Raw genomic sequence first — 19,192 nt, 5'->3', positions numbered from 1 at the left:
TGGGCATTGACTTCCATTCCCCGTGCGCTGAACGTTGCTTCTTTATTCATTGGTTAATTTTCCTAACAGAGCGTAGTAAACCAAGGTCGGGACGACGCCTCGTAAGCGGCCGGGCCGGCGCCCGCGCACCCTCAGGCGGCTCCGCTCGGCGCCAGCCCCGCCCCTTGCTCCTCCCTCCGCTTCGCCCGAGCGTCTCCGCACGCGGGGCCCGCGCCTGGCTCTCCCGCGGGCCCCGGCGGCGCCGCCTTCCCGTGTCCGTTTGCAGGGCGTGGCGTGGCGGCACGTGCGGTCCCCGGTCGCTGAGCGCCTCCCGGGCCAGCCCTGCTTGTCGCCGGCCGGAGGGGCCGGGGGCCTCCGGGCGTTGTCGCTGCCCCCAGATGCCAGGCCGGCCTTTGGCCCCCTGCCCGGGCAGCCTCCCCGCCAGACCCCAGGAACCCAAAGCACCCGCCGGACGCCTCCCCCAGAGATGGGACCGCCAAAGCCTTGCTGAGGTCAGTCAGGAGGCGGGCTGGCCGGCACCGTGGGACACCCAGACTGGGGAAGGCCTTCACCGAGATCTGCTGTCTGGATGTCACTTGTCATTTTTGTGTGGGATGCTCAGATGGAGAGTTACTTGATGAGAGGCTGGCGGCCCTGAGACGGGGCGGGGGTTGGACGCCTCGGCATTCACTCCCACCCTCAGCCTCCCTGGCCCTCCCCGGAGCTGGGATCCTGGAGGTGATTTCCCTGTGCTTTGTTTGCGTGGAAGGACAGTGGCTGGGTACCAAGTGTCTGTCCTGAGAAGCTCTGAGTCACTGACAGTAATTAGGGTCCCAAGAGTTGCAGAGGTCTCAAGGTGGCTTCCCTGTCTACCCCTGAGTGGGAAGATCTGTGCTGAGTCAGGCCATCTCCTGAGACCTGGTGGGAAACACCAAGAGGTCCTAGCCTCAGAGATAGGAAGTTTACAAGAGCCTTTGACCCCCACCACCATGACTCTAGCAATCTGCTACCTTGCTACTCCTCATTATGATCTAGACTGGGAGCAAGTTCCTCCCCTACAGCCGGCTTCCCTGAAGTGTTAGGTCTCAATCTCTCTCCCTTTTTCTAGTTTCTTCCCTGCTGCCACCCCCATCTTCCCCTCCCTTCCCTTCCTGTCTCAGCTGTCACTGGACAGGTGAAGTTGGCACGGCTTATAGGATGGTGGATCCTATCATGGTGCCCAGCCCCGGGGGACTCTTAGTAATTTGAGAGGCACGGAGACCCTCTCCTGCTGCTCTCTCTCTTCCTAATTCTGAAATGAAAGTTCCCCAAATTCAGCCCAAGGTCTTTCTTGTAGCCCGGCTTTTTTTGGGCATCTGGGTACTGGGAAAATGATGGCTACAGGGACAGAAACTGACAGGGAGACACTGAGGGAGCCAGGTCTGCTGTGAGGAGAGGCATTACTTTGGGGTGACTGCCCCCAGTTGTTTCATCTTCTCTTCTGAGGCTTTGTCTGGAAGCAGGACCTCCACAGTGAAACTGACCTTCTTGGCATGAATGAAGCTGTAGGTGTTGTCAAACCGCAGGACATCTGAGGGGAGGCAGAAAACCAGACAGTCAGGCAATTCTGACAAAGGACAGCGATTTTTGTTGACTGAATAAGGCAGTGTGTGGTACATAATGAGGACCAAGGTGGCATAAGCAATTGTCCCTTACCTTCTGAAACTTCAGATCTTTACAGAGAGGGGGCAAAATATAAGAAAGACTATGCTGAGTGCCAGGATGAGTGAGAGAGGCAACCACATCTGTCAGTGGTTGGAAGGGGAGGGCCCTATAGACTGACATCTATAAAATCATGTAAAAGGCTTTTCAGAGGAGTTAGAGCTCGAACTGGCAAAGCAAAATCAGTAGCTGCAGTAGTTGTCATAATAATAACAGCAATGGTAACGATAGCTCCTTGGGTGTCTCAGCCCTGGATTGGTAATCTATATATACTATTATATTATTGCTCAAAATAACTCCCAAGTTCAGCATTAGTTCTGCTTTAGAGCATATAATAAAAAGGAGGTCACAGTGTTACACGGTGAGGAAGTGATGGTGCTGCAATTTCCCCGTGGCAGCACTGTTGCCTAACTTGGGCCCTGGAGAGACCAGCCCGGAGAAGGTAAAATATACAGAGTTTTGGAACCAGGAATTTATCCCACCAAAAGATAAATGGCCAAAGATGCGCACCGCATCCTTGTTTGTAATTCTGAAAGATTCGGAAAACTCAAAATGGGCATGAACTTGGCAGAGAAGGCTTTGAAGCCTTGGCCAAGGAACAGAATGCCTTTAATCTACCCCTTTTCTTTTTGAGAAGTTGTTCCCTTTTAGTCAAACAGCCGTTCAAGAGAACAGAGTGTGAGAACAAAAACACTGGCTCTGCCCTTTCCCTGTCCTGATCTTCTCTTTTTCCAGAAAAAAAAAAAAAAAAAAAAAATTTAAATAAGCCCCCCCCCCCCCCAAAATGTATTTAAACCTGAGGTTTAACCTCTCCCCTCTCCTGCCCCTAGATAAAATGCATAGTTTAGATGTTGGGCAGACACACCACCCACACTTTCTTCATGGTGGGAAGTGAGTATTACTCATTGATATCCTCTCTGCCCCAGAGGTCTCTCAGAACCAGTAGTTCCAGAGTGGTTGAGCGTCTGCCTTTGGCTCAGGGCATGATCCCAGGGTCCTGGGATCGAGTCCCACATCAGGCTTTCTGCAGGGAGCCTACTTCTCCCTCTCCTTATGTCTCTGCCTCTTTCTGTGTCTCTCATGAATAAAATCTTAAAAAAAAAAAAAAAAAAAGGAACCAATAGTCCCTCTGGAAAGAGGGACACTTCCTCACTATCCTGGATGACAGAGTCCCAGCAACCAGGATTAGTCATGCTGGGGGAGAGTTCTGAGCTCCTTGGATCGAGATGGCTCAGCCTTGTATAGTCTGTCCTCAGAAATGAGGAAGGGGCTATTGGAGGCCCAGGCCCCAGGGAAGTGGAGTTCATGAATTGCATGGTTCATTTTGACACTAATCATGTACTGACAGACCTGTAGAGCCCCCCCTGAGGTCCTCCAGGCTAGGACTTCTCAACCTTTATTGGGGAACCAACCCCCTTGAGACTGATGAAAGCACACCATTTCAGATCACCTGGAGCCCATCATGGACCCTTGGGGGCAGAGTTTCCCATTGGGAAACGCACCATTCTGAAGAATGGTGGTACATGGGTGTAATCGTGTCCTCTCATTTATATATGGAAACAAATATGTATTCTAAATTAGCTTCCCTTTATTTCTCCTGACGAGCGATTCTGTCACTTTTTAAAGTACGTATTTAGGTGGGTTGTATTATCCATTAATTTCATTTCAGAATAGTAAATTAGACTCTGTATGTTATAAAAGAGAGGTGTTTGGTCTTTAAGCTTTATAGTCACTGCTCTGGGAAGTCTACAAACCCCAGATTAAGACCTGCTGCTCTGGGGGGGGTCCCTGGGTGGCTCAGCTGTTTGGCGCCTGCCTTTGGCCCAGGATGTGATCCTGGAGTCCCGGGATCAAGTCTCACGTTGGGCTCCTTGTATGGAGCCTGCTTCTCCCTCTGCCTGTGTCTCTCTCTCTCATGAATAAATAAATAAAATCTTTAAAAAAAAAAAAAAAAAAGACTCCTGCTCTAGAAGGGCCTTGCTGGCCAGCTAGTAGAACATGTGACTCTTAATTTCAGGGTTGTGAGTTCAAGCTCCATATTGGGCATGGAGCCTACTTAAATACAAAATAGGGGCTCCTGGGTGGCTCAATGGTAGAATGTCTGCTTTTGGCTCAGGGCATGATCCTGGGACCCCGGGGTCCTGGGATCGAGTTCTGCATCAGGCTCCCCACAAGGAGCCTGCTTCTCCCTCTGCCCACGTCTCTGCCTCTCTCTGTCCTCATGAATAAATAAATAGAAATCTTAAAAATAAATAAACACACACAAAAAGACCACCTGCTGTAGCCCACTCTCCTTATTTTAAGGAGAAGGAAAGCAAAAGCTAATTATTTAGAGACACTTGCTCAAAACACTTGGAGAGTTGGTTGCACAGCTGGACTCAGAAACCAGGCCTCTTGGAGCCTAGCTGGGCTCTTTTCTCCCCAGCACTGCCTGGCAGTACTGTTGAACCTTCATCCAGTGTTTTAGGTCTTTTAAACTATGTTTTGCACTCCTGGTGGACAAAGTCCAGATCTTTTCTCTGAATCCTCTTCTTTCCTAGTATTATTCTATACTCAGGCTCTCAGGAATTATTAGTTGAGAAAAAAATAAGTAAAATCAATTCAGACTTTGCTTCTCCACCTTACTAGTTAAGTACAGTTGGGCAAGGACCAGAATGGCCTGAGGTGGATCCATGTGCTCTTGCCTTTGGAGGCTGGCACAGAGTTTTAATTTCTCCACGGAGTGATTATGTTCCACTCCCAGGGAATCGCCTGGTTCTTCAAAAGCGCTGCCCTCCCACAGGTGAGCTTGTAACCTAATACTGGGTTCTTTATGGGCTCAGGTCTAACCTGAGCCATGGCTCCAGACAACAGCTGATCCCACCTCATTGTCTTTACACCTGGGGAGGGGACGTGGGTGCTGAGACCTGCCTCTAATCCTCCTTGGAATGGACAAGAAGCAGTTCCCAGTCAAGGCCCCACAGGCAGATAAATGTTCGATCTGGGAATGTATCCAAGAAAAGCTAAAATAAATTTGGGTTTGCAAACCTAAGCCAGATTATATTATATTGTTCCTGGGTCCTTTCTTAGGCTGTTATCCTTCAGATAATATAGACAGTAATAGGCCATGCTGGGAAATGGGTTGGGTGCTGCTACTGGCTATATGATCTTGGGTAAATTACTCCCCTGGTCTGGGACTCCACTCTACCCCCTGTCACATCAGGGGTAGACCTGATCATCTCTAGGATAGGCTATGGCCTAGAGATCTGGACCAGAACTCGAGGATTCCCTCATGTCTTCTGTCTTTTGGTGTGTATGCAAGCTACTTTGTGGGAGAGATAACATCCCTTCTCTATACCTCAGCTTTCCTGTCCACTTAAAAAAAAAAAAAAAATCAAGCTTAGGGCACCTGGGTGGCTCAGTCACCTAGGCGTCTGCCTTTAGCTCAGGTTATGATCCTGGGGTCCTGGGACTGAGCCCCAGGTCGGGCTCCCTGCTCCATGGGGAGTCTGCTTGTCCCTCTCCCTCTCCCCCTACAATCCTCTCTCTCTCTCTCTAATAAAAATCTTTTTAAAAATTCAAGGTTATATATCAAATATGCTCTGTGGATAATAGTATCCGGGCTGGTGTGCTAGGCCTTGTTCTTGCTGAAGCATACAGTAATATGCCTTTTCCTCCAAGGACCTGGCTGCTTGCTCACTAACAAGCATACTCCTCCCTGGGGAGCCATACCACAGAGCATCTATAATAAAGGAGTGTTGGAGACCAAAGGTTGCCTGGCATGTGGGGAAGTACACAGCATCTGAAGTTGGGATGATGGTGTGAGACATCCGGGGGCTAGCTCCGATATCTCCTGGTGATGCTGCCCTAGAAATGGTGCATAGGGCCTTTCCCATCTCCAGCACCATCTCCACGATGGTCTTTTTTCCCCCACACAGGTCTTGCCCTAATTATTATAATGGTGACTACAGTGTGTTGAGTGCTTGCTGTACACCAGGCATTATGCTAAGTGCTGTCCATTTAATCATCATGTATCCCCATGAGGTAGAGAATTTGATCCCTATTATAGCAATCATGAAACTCAAGCTCAGAGAGGCTAAGTCACACGCCTAAGGACCAGTCAGTCTCAAATCCAAGTCAGCTTGATGATAAAGCCCTTGCTCTCATCGACTTTCCACACCTGGCCCATTGGCTCTGATGTAAAGAAAACTGGACATTTGAAGGGCTTTTTGTGTGTGTATGTGGTTTTTCTGCTTATAAATGTAGTACATGATCATTGTAAAATAACATAGTTGCAGAATTAGTGTAAGAAGGTAAAACCCTCTAGAAGCTTCCTACCATCCCAGAGATAACCACCATTAGAGTTAGCACAGATTCCCCAGAATTCTTTTCAATGTATACACTTAAAAAAACAACAACAAAGTGTGTGTATACCATATGCTGTTTCATTCTTTGTTTTTTTTAACATGTATCAGACATCTTACATGTCAATTTATTCTCTCAAATGGGTATAATGTATTCCATTGTATGCATGGGCCAAAATTCATTTAACAAGATCTTTTTAAGACCATTTGGTTTATTGCCAGTTAAGGCTGCCAGGAACATCCTTGTCTCTATATCTTTGTGTCTTTGTGTCAACATTTCTGTAGGATAAATTTGCAGAAGTAGAATCACTGAAAGGAAATTTTAATTGATACCACAAAGTTGAAGGAGGTAAAACACTTTCTTTTTTTTCTTTTTTTTTGGAATTTAATCTTTAAGTAAAAACACTCAATTCCTCCTGGCTAAACTTCCTGTTCGTGTTCTGTACCTGTTTTTTGATCAAGTTGAAGATAAGTGAGACTCATAGGGTCAGGACTGGGCTTTTCAGCATTCTGCTCACCCTGGGATCCCTGCACCCACCGAGGCAGGTCTGCCTCTCTGATGTCTGGGGAAGGAGCATTCCCCAGAAATGTCTGGTCACAGTTACAGATCCAGTTAAACTTGGACCAGAGAGCAAGTGTTCTGAAACCTTGTGGTCACCTAGCACCATGACTCACGTCAACCTGGAAATATCAAGTCAGAGTCCCACCCTGCTGCTAACCAGGTGGGTCCCCTGCTTATTTCCCCTCCCCAAACCTAGGTTCCCTCATCTGTGTAAGGAGAGGGTCAAAATGATGGAGCCCTATGTCTAGTTCTCACGTCTGAGACCCTAAATCCTTAGAAGAAGAGGGACCTCACAGGCAGACAGCCAGGGCAGGGGCTTTAAGCCATGAGAGAGGTACTTACAGATGCCAGGATCACTGCAGGTGAGGGTCCCATCCTCAGGAACCAGGTGGGCATTGTACCTCTGGTTGGAAAGCACCTCTGTCATCTCCCCTGCCCGCTGCCGCTCCCCCACCTTGGTCTTCAGGAAAATCCCGAACCCAATGTCCGAACCGTCTGACATGAACTGCCACCTGCAGGGGACATCCTCTCATTCAGGCATGATTGCATCTGTGTGCGTGCTCTCGGTGGCGGCGGGGGGGGGGGGGGGGTGTTCTGCCCCCAGGGTGGCTCCTCCCACCCCAGCCCAACCACTGGCACCTATGGCTGAAAGTCACGGGTGGCCATCAGGGTCCAGAACACTACCTGAGGACACAGCCAGGAAAGAGGATCTCATACTCCACTTGGTGTGAGGAGCCACGAGAAATCTGCACACTGTGCTCATACTGCTGTTTCACCTGATCTCGCACGTAATACTTCTTGGGAATGTCACCCCCATAGTTGATCTAGAAGCAAAGCACAGAGTGAACTGAAATGTGCATTTGAGCCAGGTTTCCCTGATGAGCCCTCGCCCCTATGGGCTATGCAGGGGACTATGCAGCTCATACCTTGGATTTGCACTTGGGGTTTCCATCGGGATCGGTCATGGTGCCCCCATACTCCACAGGCAGCTGGTCAGGGCTGACATATTTCAGTAAAACCTCCTTCCAGTTTGCTGGCAGCAGAGGGGAAGGAAGGAGGAAAAAAGGATCGTCACTAGACAAGATTTCCTCACTGCCCTGTGGTCAACACAAAAGAGGCAGGAAAAACCTGTCTGCCGCAGCACGCAAAATGCAGGCATTGTAAGCACATGATGTGCACTCAGCTCCGCAGAGGGTCCAGGAGGAGCCATCACCCAGAGGACTGCCCTTTCCCTGGACTAAGAATCAGGATATCCAGTGTCCTATCTCCATTGCCTCTGGCCAGTTGAGGAACCTTAGGTCAATCCCTTCATTCTGAGCCTGGTTCCTCCTGCCCCACAGGGCTCCAGTGGGAGGGACGGGAACTAAGTCCTTGAGAAGGTGCTGTTAACTGTTAACTGCCCCCAGACGTGTCTGAGAGTAAATCATCACCCTCAGGCAGGTGATACAAATATCTGGTATGCGATCAGAGGGCACAAAGAAAAGAGGGAAGGGCATCCCCTGCAGAGGGAACAGCATGTGTAGCAAGCAGGAGGGCCTGAATCGCCCGATCCGCCCTGGTTAGACGGAATTCCATCCAGGAAGGTCCAACCACATGTCTCCTCCCCTACTTTTACCTACAAGGAATCGTGCTCAATCGTGACTTACTGACTGCGCCACTATAGAGAGGCCCCTTAAATGGGTTTCCTTGGCTTTACCCCAGCCACGACTTCACTTCTGCTGTTTTTCAGGCTGTCTAGCTGCCAGTGACTCGGCTCCTTTTTCTTTCTTTTTTAAATAACCAAGTCCTTTCCTGACTAGGAGAGTTTGAGTCTAGTGCAACCAGTGCTGAGAACCACTTCACCAACTCCAAATTCCTAAACCACTGTCAGCCAAGTACAATATTTTGATACTGGAAACCTTTTCATGCTGACCCTAGAGACCATAAATAGGCAGCAGCTTCAAGCCATGGGGTAGAACCCAGGTCCTCTACTGATGCTGACTAGAATCCCACAGCGGCTGTCCGGGGTCTCACAGCCTCAGATTTCTAGGGTCCTGAGACCATGTAACTCCTAGAACATGGCATCTAAGGTCTTGGGGAGAATGTAATCTGTGCTCTTAAGCTCCACTGACCAGCCCAGAGTGAATGTCTTCCCTCCTCTGTTCAAGATCCCGTATCTTCTGAGCCTGAGGCAGGTCTGGTTGAAAGGGCTTCAGGTGTGGGTGGGAAAACAGCCTGCACCTCCTCTGCAGCTCTGCTGCCAGGAAACCCGACCGGCTCATGCTCATGGTGGGTGGTAGCAGCAGCAAAGCCAAAAATCATCAGAGCCTTTTGCTCAGATTTTGTATTTCTTCCCCCAGCTCAGCTGGAAAGTTGGAATAGGGCCAGAGGGGCCCTTCCCATCTTACAGAGAGAGAAACTGAGGCAATAGGAAGCAGAACTCTGTTGCTGCCAGAGTCAGGACCAGAACCCAGAAGTTTTGTACTTTCCAGAATGCTTCACGCCACTCCCAGGGCTCACTAATACACATGGGGAAGATCTCCACCTCTGGTATGCTGCCTGATGGGGAACATTCAGAAACCTTCAGAATCCCTCTTACCTACCCCCAAGGCCGACTCCATAGGTGGCATCAAGCCTGACATGAGTCAGTCCCAATCTACCTTTCTGGCCTTTTCTTCCCACCCATTCCACTAACACTCCGGCAAAAGTCAGCTCCTCTCTATCCCGGCTGGCTTGATTCCTGGGCATCTTCCTCGCTGCTTCCCCTCGTGCCTCAATGTCTGCCTGACTCCCCTGCGTATCCAGTCTCTGTCGAGTGAGGCCCTGCCAACCTCATCAATCACTCCTCCTTCTCCCTGGTGGGCTCCTCTTGCTCCACCTGCTCTTGAGCTCAAAGTTCCCAGGGTTTTTGTTTTTTGTTTTTTTTTTTTTTTAAGATTTTATCCATTTATTCATGAAAGGCAGAGAAAGAGAGGCAGGGACATAGGCAGAGGGAGAAGCAGGCTCCCTAGGGGAAGCTTAATGGGGGACTCCATCCCAGGACCCTGGGATCACGCCCTGAGCCTAAGGCAGATGCTCAACCCCTGAGCCACCCAGGCATCCCTCGGCTTAATTGATAACTCCCAAATTTCCAAACTGGGGTTCTCTCCTCAGCTTCAGGCCCAAGCATCCCCAACATCTGTAGATCTCACAGACTCCTCAAACTCAGTGTCAAGCTAATTCCTCCAGCTGTGTCCCCAGCTGAACTAATGTCACCAGTGATTATAATACTCAGTCATTCATGCCAGAGACCAGAAAGTCATTCTAGATTTCTCTTCCTCCTTTCCTACACCCAATGCGATCAGGTTCTGCTGTTTTACTTCTTAAGTAAGTCCCAGATCCGGCCTCTCTTTTTTTTTAAATGTTGCTTTGTACTGAGCTCATAACTAGTTCTCTTTTTATTTTTTTTAAGATGTATTTACTTATTTGACACAGAGACAGCACAAACAGGGGGAGCAGCAGGCAGAGGGATAGGGAGAAGCAGATCCACCCCAGAATTCTGGGATCACGACCTGAGCCCAAGGCAGATGCTTAACCATCTGAGCCATCAGGGCTCCTCTGTTTCTACCCTCCCCCTGCCCAGCTCAGGCTTGCAACATCTCTTGCATGGACTGCGGCCCTGGTATACGCACACTGGTACCTGTCCTTCACAGGCTTGCTGGTCAAATGTGTCTGCATTTAAAGTCTGATCCTGGTACTCCCCTTGCTCAGAACCCTTCTTTGGTTCCCCACAGCCCGTGGAGCTGTGTCCCGGCTTCCCAGCACGGTGCCCTATCTCCCGGCTCCCCTCCAGCTGCACCTCTCCCCACGCCCTGCCACCCCGCCGCCCTGCCATGCTCTCTATAATGGCCTAAGCCACAGCGCCTAAGGTCTGTGCTCAGTGCTATTCCTTCTGCCCAGCGGCTTCCCGCCTGGCTTCATCTGGCTGCCTCTTACTCATTCCCTAGCACTCAGATGAGGTAGGCATCCCCTAACTGGGGTCAGGAGGGGTGAGTGCCCCTGCTCGCTGTTCCCACCCCCTTCTTTATTCCCCGCTTTTACATTTAACGTGCAGTGCTGCTACATGTCTGTTTGTGACTCTCCTTCCCCAAGAGCACTGCCAGGGACGCTGATTCATCTTTGTCACCTAGTCCAGGGCTGGCACACAGCAGGTGCTCATCAAAGGAAGCCACTCCTAGTCCTAGTTGCCCCTAACTAAAAGCAACCTCTGCTCCTGTGACCTCTGTGGCACTTCCCTCTGCCATTTCTAGTACCTTTTCTAGCTTGTATTGTCCCTTTCTCTCTGCCGGCTTCTCTCCTGTTAATACTGTAAGCTCCCTGAGAACAAGACTGGTGTTTTGGATGCCTGGGTGGCTCAGTTAGTTAAGCGTCTGCCTTTGGCTCAGGCCATGATCACAGGGTCCTACGATGGAGCCTGAGTCGGGCTTCTCGCTTAGCTGGGAATCTACTTCTTCCTCTGCCCCTCCCCCTGCTGTTCTCTCTCTCTCTCATATAAATAAATAAAATCTTTTTTTAAAAAGACAAAAAAAGATTGGTGTTTCATTCATCTTTGCACCTACAGTGCTCAGTACTTTCTTCCAGAGTGTTTGAGAGAAAGAGTGCTTATGAAAACAGAAGGGAAGACCCTAGCCCAGCCCCCACTTGCTCCTGGGTCCCACCGCTACCAACCCAACAGAGGAAGCCTTTGCCCTAGACACTTCTAAAGCTATCTCCGATTTGGGTCGTGTACCATCCCATGGTGTTGAGAAGAGTCTGGGCTACTCACCCCCCAGGACCATGATCTTCTTGCGTGTGTCCTCACTCAGGAAGGGTTTGATGAGGTTGTAGGCCACAGGAAACAGCTTGGGGGCTGGAACAGAGACCAAGCGATGTGAGACCAGGAGCAGAGCTCACCCTGTCCCTGATAGTGTCCTCCACAGACCCCTGTGTCAGGTCACAGGTTCCCTAGTGCTGTGGCGCCCACACAGGCAGCCCAGGATGCGAGGCTTGGCATGGCCACCTCTTACTTCCAGCTTCCCTGTCTGGACAGCGGGTATAGCCTTCCTACGTCACCGGTCCAAGAGGTTCCAAGGAGGTAATAAATCCTAAAAGCTTTGTGAACTGTGAATTGGTCTGCCTACGTCAGGGGTCCTCAGATGCCCTCCTCTGGCTCATCCCATTCTACTCTCCTGAATCTGGCCCAGGAATGCTTTTGGCCCCTCCTTCCCATTTGACTTCATCACAGATAGCTCCCAACCTACCTTTAACAACGAAAAGACGCTTCAGTGTTTCAGGATAGTTCTCCTCAAACATACAGAGAAACTGTGGAAACAAGATCACCGAGTCCAGCAAGCTCAGACCTCTGTACCAGGGAGGAAGGCCCTGCCTTCTGCAGGCTAGACTTGGCCCCCATGGCCTCACCCACAGGGCATCCCAGCAGGGTGGCCTACACCCACTTTCTTTCCTCTCCCCACCCCTCCTCCCAGCCCCACCCCTCACCTCCCCATAGGCCTCCACTGCTGGCTTCCAGAGATGCTTGAGGCCAAGCCCCTCGCAGTCATAAATCAGGGTGACGGTCTCCACCTTCTTCCCCATCTGCAAGGGGCAGAGGGGCAGAAAGTCACATCAGGCTGCCGCACTGCAGAAACCTACTCCAGTTCAGGGCAAGAAGCTGATTTGCTTGTGTGCTGAAATGGCAACTGTATTTGGGCGGGGCCATATCTAGAGTTTTCCGAATTGAGATAATCACCCCCAGGCCAAAACTGTAGACTAGGCTCGTCACTCTTCCTGCCTAAGTGTCCCTGTTCTTATCCAGTAAACAACTGGGTGGATCTAGATTATATCTGAGGTCCCTCCTGTTCTGCAGTTTGGCCTGATGGCCTGCCTCTTCCTCTGGGCGCAGCACCTGGTAGCGCCCAGTCCATGGGGCCTCATGTGACCACTTATCTGGCACACAGGCACAGAGACTCTCAGTCCAACCTAGTCCTCAAGGGTGCCCATCTAGCGCTTCTCTGCATCCGCAGCCTGCAGGGTCTCTGGACACATTAGGCTCTCAGTGCAAGTTTGTGAATGACAGTGTTGAGATGTTTCCAGATATATGACATCATTTCACTGCATCCTTACACTAGCTAGAGAGGAAGGCAGGAAGGAAGATCAGGGTGGCTCCAGCTCTCTCCCTTTAGCCTTTTTCTCAGAGAGGGAATCACCTGTCCTTATCTTTTTTTGAATGCAGCGTTAGAGAAGCACAGACTCTGAGCTCATCTACACCAACAGAACCCAATACTATGACAAAGATTTTACAGATGCTCAGATGAATAAGAAAAGCAATATAATGTAGTATGTTATCTATGAAAGTAAATTTCTTTGATTGAAAGGACTTCCCTTTATTCTGAGACTATGCCATTCTTATAGTTTTGGGGGTTAATTATAGCAACAGTAGCCGGTAAATTTCCTTTTAAGCCCTGGAAAAAAATAGAAATGTGGCAACACGGGTCAGTCCCTAAAACATTGAGATTTCACTTGTCCGTGAAATCCAAACCTCTGGCCTCAGCCCTGAAGTTATGCGTAAATCCCTGTGTGATATGCCCGCTTCTTCTTGAACACTTCAGTGATGAACTCGTTTTCAACCGAGCTAAGCCCACTCGCCTTTTCGGTCTGGCGGGCACACTCCTGCAGGAGCCGCTCACAGTCCCGCATCTTGGTCTTGAGCAAGTCCTGTTTGGTGGCTGAGAGGAGTAGACCCTTGGCATCCAGAGGTCCAATGATGTCGTACCAGATGGGGCAGCCGTCGAGGTCATAGCCACACATGCCCCCTGACAGATACTGTTGGACCACCTGGGCAAAGACATAGAAGGGGCATCTGGTCAGCAGGTCAGGGGAGGCCATGCCTTCCCTGTATCCCGGGACCTTTCTATGGGTTCATCAGGCTCTCCTTCCACAGCCTTTCCCCCTGGATGGCAATGGATACCCACTCTGGAACCCTTAGGGCTCACTTGCCATGGTCAGACCTCTCCTCTGAGGGTCCCAGTCCGACAGACTCGGGATACAGATTGTAGGTGTGATGGACCTAACTGACATAGTGGGTGGGGTAAGATCATCTGTCCTCACCTCCGGAGGCTGCCAGCTTGTGATGTGGTCAATGTCCTTTTGTTTTCGGAACTCCACGTGCTGCAAACATACAGTCAGGACTTTAAAAAAGCTGGGATGGAGGAACCCCTTATAGGCATCCAACAATAGGTAACACCGTGCCCCAGGTATGTCACGAGAAGGCAAGTGGCAGGACTGGAGAAGAAGGCACTGCCTGTTTTTGAGGTCTGTGCAGAATGGACTGTAATTCTTAGCTGGCCCAGAACTATGAAAGCTCTGTGTTACCAGGGAAGGGAATGTACTTTGTCCCAAAGGGATAAGGCAACAGTGGTCAGCTAATACTCAGATATGCCACACGAGCCAGAGGCTGTGATCGAGTGGGCAGAGTGGGCAAAGGAAGTCCAAGCCCAGTGTGATTCTGATGGGTGGGAACCGAGGCAGGCAACAGTAGGATATGGAGCCAAATGGATCTCACCTTTCTGAGCATGGCCTCGGACTTCTGCAGGTCGAAGTTTCTTGCTGTAACAGGGAAATGTGGTCAGGGTTAGACCAGCGGCCTGGGCATCTAAGGTAAGGGAGATTTCTCTATTCCTGTGCTTGGGGCTGACTCCTCCCCAACTTCACCCCCAGCTGACTCCTAAATCACTCCACCATGCAGAAGCTTATTAGGAAGACCTTCTCTAGGGGTTTCTGGAACACCACTATCCCGAAAGAGCAGGTCAAGGATCAGGGCAGGTGGGTGCAGCCTTGTAATTTCAGAATCAAAAGAATTTTACCCTAGTGGATGCAACAGATGAAAGATCTCATCTCCTCTCAAGGAAAGTGAACCCTGGACCCCTTTATCAATCAGCCTTCCCCCTTTGCACAAAGTTAATCTCCTTCACGGTCTAACATCCAGTTCTGAGAACTTGACCTACAGTTCAAAGATGAACACAGCTGCCCCATAATCTGGGGCAGATCTAGTAGAATATCCCCTGAGGACAGAAGGGTTGATGAGCCTCCAGTCAACGTTGCCATATCTGCCAAGGACCCACACAGACCCTCATGGGACACAGAGGGCCCTCCTCCCAGGGTTCCTGGAAAGCTTCAGAATTAAAGTTCACCTAGGCCAACTCTTCATCTGATGCTCCAATCCCCAAGTCATCCTGCTCAAGCTTGAACACAAAGACCTCACTGCCCCCCAAAACCACCTGCTTCCAGATAATCCGAGCTGCTATTTGCACTCAGTGCTCATGGTTATGCTAAACGGAGATCCACTGCAGGAGGCACTCAGAAAGTAGGATCCCTTCCTCAGCCACATGACACGCTTTCCAATACTGGTGAATTCTGGGCTGCCACCTGCATCCCCTCGGCCGTCAGGTTGCCCATCCATAGATCCCTTCTTGGACCATTCCTCACAGCCCGGTTTCAAGTCCATCCACAGAACTTCCCTTTGGATGGTTTCCAGTCTGCCAGTGTCCTACTTAAAGCGGGCTGCCCAGAACTGAGCACAGCACCAGGTGTTGCCTACCCTTCTCCAATAAAGCCTAAGAACTTTCTTGGCAACAGTCATACCCTTAACTCAGATGGAGCTTATAGTCAACTGACCCTCCCAAATCCTTTTCAGCTGTGCTGCAGCTAAGGCTCCATCCCATATGTTGTGAAGCGGTTTTCTGGATACAACCCTATCAGATTTCATCTTGTTACCGTTGGCTCACTCCATTTCATCCTTTAGGGAGTTTCTGAGATCCAGATTCTGATCAATTTTTGCCAACTGACCTATGAACTGTCCCTCCCAGCCCTCTGTCCTCTGGATCTGACTGACATCTAGATCTGCTGACAGCCCTGGAACCTGGGCCAGACAGGCTGCCCTCTGGACTGTCACCGGTCCCTTAATCACTGATCTCTGGGAGTGGCCAAGCATATTCCCTGACTCTGCTATCATGAAATCCACTCCACTGTCCTGCACCCGAAGAGGGCATCAAGAGATTTGACCAATGCCACACCCGTCATCGGTGCCACACACACATTTGTAGAACTTGACGGCCTTTACTGTTAAGAAGTTTCTTCCGATGGTCACATTTCATGCACCATCATGGCAGCAAGGGGGAGCTTTAGGAGGAATATAATCTGGGTTTGCATCTCAGCCATTCCCCTTTCTCCCAGTGTGACTTTCAGATACTGCACATCTCCAACTGAATCATCAATGATCTAGAAACACATGAAAGATGCTAAGCAACACACTATCATGATGGGGGAGCCCAGTTGGTTTGTGAGAGTGGGAATCCTCCATAGGAACAGAAGTGGTGGTGAAGTGTGTGTGACCCCTTATCTCCGGACAGCTCTCTAGTTAGCCCATATCTGCCAGTACCCAACACCCAGGGTCTTCTCTGAGGGCCCTCCCCGAGTTGCCACTTGGCCTTGGCAGCACCCGGCATGGTGCCTCCCAGTACCTGCTGAGTCAGGCCTCTCCAGGGTTCCTGTGCCTTGGTCTGGGGCAGATCAAAGCATGGCTTAGGGCACTGCCAGAGAACATGACCTAGGAGCAGCTATCCTGGGTTCTTATTTGATCACTTTTGAATCCTGAAGAAGGAGGAGACTCAGACCTGCTTTGCCCCCTTCCTCCCCGACAGGCACACAGTTTCTACCGTCTTCTTGTTTTCATCAGGCCATCTGATCCTCCTTGCTGGGAAGCCCAGAGCTCAGCCCAGTCAGGGGGAAGCAGTACAGACTAGTATGACAGCTATCAGGGCCAGGAGGCCCACAGAAAACTAAACCCGTGTGAGGGGAAGGGGCCGAGAGTGGAAGCCTGAACTAACACCTAGGTGAGAGAAAGACATACTGCTAGCATGCGCTTTGAAAAGGTTTCCTTTAGAATCAAAGGCAGAGAGGGAAAAGGTTTCCTTAAAAAAAAAAAAAAAGGCAACAAAAACCCTAATTAAAATTCACAGTAGAGTTTGACCAGGCCTGAGCTCCTGCCCGGGAAATGTAAGGCACAAATAAAGTGCCAAGGAGACATTTCCTCTGTCTGAAGAGGCAGAGCGTGGCTTCAGGGGGCAGCTGTGGCTTCCTGGAGAGAACACTGGCCTGAAAGCCTGAGGCCCCTGGTTGCTGCCCTGATTCTGCTTCTCATTAGCTGTGTACCTTCAGGTACGTGCCTTCCCCGCTCTGGGCCTCCGCTGGCAAGGCCTCCCACTGGCCATCCATCTGGCAAAGGAGGATGACTATACTCTTCGATATCCTTTTTTTTTTTTTAATATTTTATTTATTTATGTGACACAGAGAGAGAGAGAGAGAGAGAGAGAACATGAGCAAACAGAGCAGCAGGCAGAGGGAGAGGGAGAAGCGGGCTCCCTGATGAGCAGAGAGCCTGCCCCGGGGCTCGATCCCAAGACCCCAGGATCAGCACCAGAGCCAAAGGCAGACGCCTAACAGACCAAACCGCCCATGTGCCCCACTCTTCCGATATTCTTGCATGCAAAGAGAGGGGTTATCTCAGGACTGGGGAGTTAGGAATGCCTGGGAAACCAACCACCAGGAGCCCAGGCAGCCTCCTCTCAGATAAAAGAGCTGCGTTATTATTCAGCTCTCTGAAACCACTCTCTACCTAACAGCAGCTCGGTGGTGTGTTTGATCATCTTGCATCTGGCTCTTTAAGGCAGCACAGCCTTCCCACGCTGACTACCCACCCACTTCTAGCTATAGTCCTTCAGCAAATGCTAGACCAAAATATCCTCCAGCGCTGGACCGACTGCACTGCGCCCCCGTGCTGCCCCTCCACCCAACCTGAGTGGGCTCGGTGGGGGGTGGTCACAGCATTTTGGGGGAAAGGGTCAAGTGGTACTTTCAGAGACACAAGGGGCCCCATGTGGCTTTCCTGGCTGCACCACCCCTAGGGTGCCTCCCAGTAGGTCCCCAGAGTGTGGCAGCTCCATTTCTGGCCAGAAAAGAAATATACATCTCTTCACCTGTCCCAAGACCCCTGGGTTAAGTATGTGTGTGTCTATGTCTATAAATAAACAATCGGGCATGGTATACACTTTAGTGTTGGGGGCCATGAGTCTATATCACAACTGAATCTCTGCTAGCCTAACACAGTGGAATTTTCTCTATTATTTCAATGGCCAGGGATAAAGTTTTTATAAAGAAAAAAAGAAGTGTCACAGGAATCAGAGAGGGTGGCACATGAGAGAAGAAGAGAAAAAAGAAAGGAGAGATCTCAGGAGTTGGGGCATGGGGTTGAGTTGTACTCTGATGCTCCGAGAAAGCCATGCATTTCATTACCACATGCAGAGTTCCATCCTGTTACATCTTGCAACAGGCAGGGCAGCCTGTCTGGTCCTATTCTACCAGAGAGGAACCTAAAGCAGATGTGTGCACCTGGCCCACATGCCATCATCTGGCCAGGGCAGAGCTAGACCTAGAACTCAGGGCTCTGGAACCCGGTAGGGGCTCGAGGGTAGTCTTGTCTACCTAAGTTAGGCACTCTGTCCCTCCTGCAAGCTAAACTCTGCCCTAAACTGCTGGCCTGCCATCCCCAAAGGCCACAGAGGGGGATCAGCCTCTCCCAGGGGCCTGCACTCTGGTTCTAAACTTGGCTCTGCTTCAAGCTTCCCACATGGCTGGGTCTTGCTAGGCTTCTCCTCAATCCACTTCCCCAAAGTCCATCAGCAGAGTGGATTTATGGAATGGGTGGAAAGTGCACTGGGCTGGGAGTCAGCCCACCAGCTCTAGACTTCTCTCTGCCTGTAGCTCAAACGCTGTGTGACTTGGAACAAGTTACTTCACCTCTCTGAGCCTCAGTGTCATTATCTACTCAATAGGAGGGTCAAGGTTACGTAATCGCCAAGGGCCCTTTTGGCTCTAAAGGTTGAATTCTCCAGATTTGCAGATTGCCAGGGGCAAGGTTCCCAGAGGGTGCCATTCTGCTACTCAGAACAAGCCCCTGCCCCAGCCTCCCGCAGCCCCTCTTCCCTCACCTCGGAGCCAGCGCAGGAGAAAATAGTCATCTGGATTCGGCAGGGTGGGCAGCACATCCTGGACATTCTCCCGAAACTGTAGGGAGAGGTAGTAGGGTGAGTGGCAGGTCCCACCCTGACCACCCGCTGCCCAGGACTCTCCATAGGGACTGTGCTGGACCCCTCTACAGCATGGGTCAACTCTGCAGACACCGGCTGAGCACGTAGGCTGCATGGTGCACTCTTTGCCTCAGTGGATAGCAAGGAGGAGGCGGGAAGGGAGTAACACTCTACCCCTGCCTGGCTGTGTGCACTTCCACACTCCCTAGTGTGGCAGTGGGCATATGTGTTCCCAGCTAACTGTGATAGTAGACACTCTGGGACGTGCTACAGTAAAAGCTGTTTGCCAAGCATTCCCTGTGTGCCCAGCATTGAACTTAGCACTTATCTTCTTCATGCTTCACTCAGAATCTCACGTCTTACTGTCCCCATTTTACAGATGAAGAAATAAGAGCTCAGAGAGGCTAAGTAACATGCCCAAGGTTGAGCAACTAGTAATCAGAGGAGCGAGGATGCAAACCCCGGTC

At 50.5% G+C, this 19,192-nt stretch overlaps 1 protein-coding gene across 7 annotated transcripts in view; it reads right to left on the bottom strand.

Moving 5' to 3' along the window:
• Positions 1 to 1,291: 1,291 nt before the first annotated feature.
• The window catches only part of LOC477539 (SEC14-like protein 2), a 19,780-nt gene continuing 1,879 nt past the window's right edge, over positions 1,292 to 19,192 (bottom strand). For 3 of the 7 annotated variants that reach the window (XM_038575638.1, XM_038575643.1, XM_038575637.1), the window contains exons 2-12: positions 18,627 to 18,702; positions 14,144 to 14,187; positions 13,690 to 13,749; positions 13,228 to 13,416; positions 12,082 to 12,177; positions 11,844 to 11,904; positions 11,369 to 11,452; positions 7,512 to 7,618; positions 7,270 to 7,409; positions 6,928 to 7,097; positions 6,083 to 6,332 (exon numbers count right to left, since the gene is read on the bottom strand). In XM_038575638.1, coding sequence (XP_038431566.1) covers positions 6,160 to 6,332; positions 6,928 to 7,097; positions 7,270 to 7,409; positions 7,512 to 7,618; positions 11,369 to 11,452; positions 11,844 to 11,904; positions 12,082 to 12,177; positions 13,228 to 13,416; positions 13,690 to 13,749; positions 14,144 to 14,187; positions 18,627 to 18,702 — 1,200 coding nt within the window. In that variant the 3' untranslated portion in view covers positions 6,083 to 6,159. Of the gene's footprint in view, positions 1,550 to 6,082; positions 6,333 to 6,927; positions 7,098 to 7,269; positions 7,410 to 7,511; positions 7,619 to 11,368; positions 11,453 to 11,843; positions 11,905 to 12,081; positions 12,178 to 13,227; positions 13,417 to 13,689; positions 13,750 to 14,143; positions 14,188 to 18,626; positions 18,703 to 19,192 lie in introns of those variants that run through there. The other 4 variants (XM_038575640.1, XM_038575639.1, XM_038575641.1 and 1 more) reach the window with 3 other exon arrangements.

Source organism: Canis lupus, chromosome 26, assembly GCF_011100685.1.
Source record: "Canis lupus familiaris isolate Mischka breed German Shepherd chromosome 26, alternate assembly UU_Cfam_GSD_1.0, whole genome shotgun sequence".
NCBI lineage: Eukaryota > Metazoa > Chordata > Mammalia > Carnivora > Canidae > Canis > Canis lupus.
This window is presented reverse-complemented; position numbering and strand designations above follow the sequence as displayed.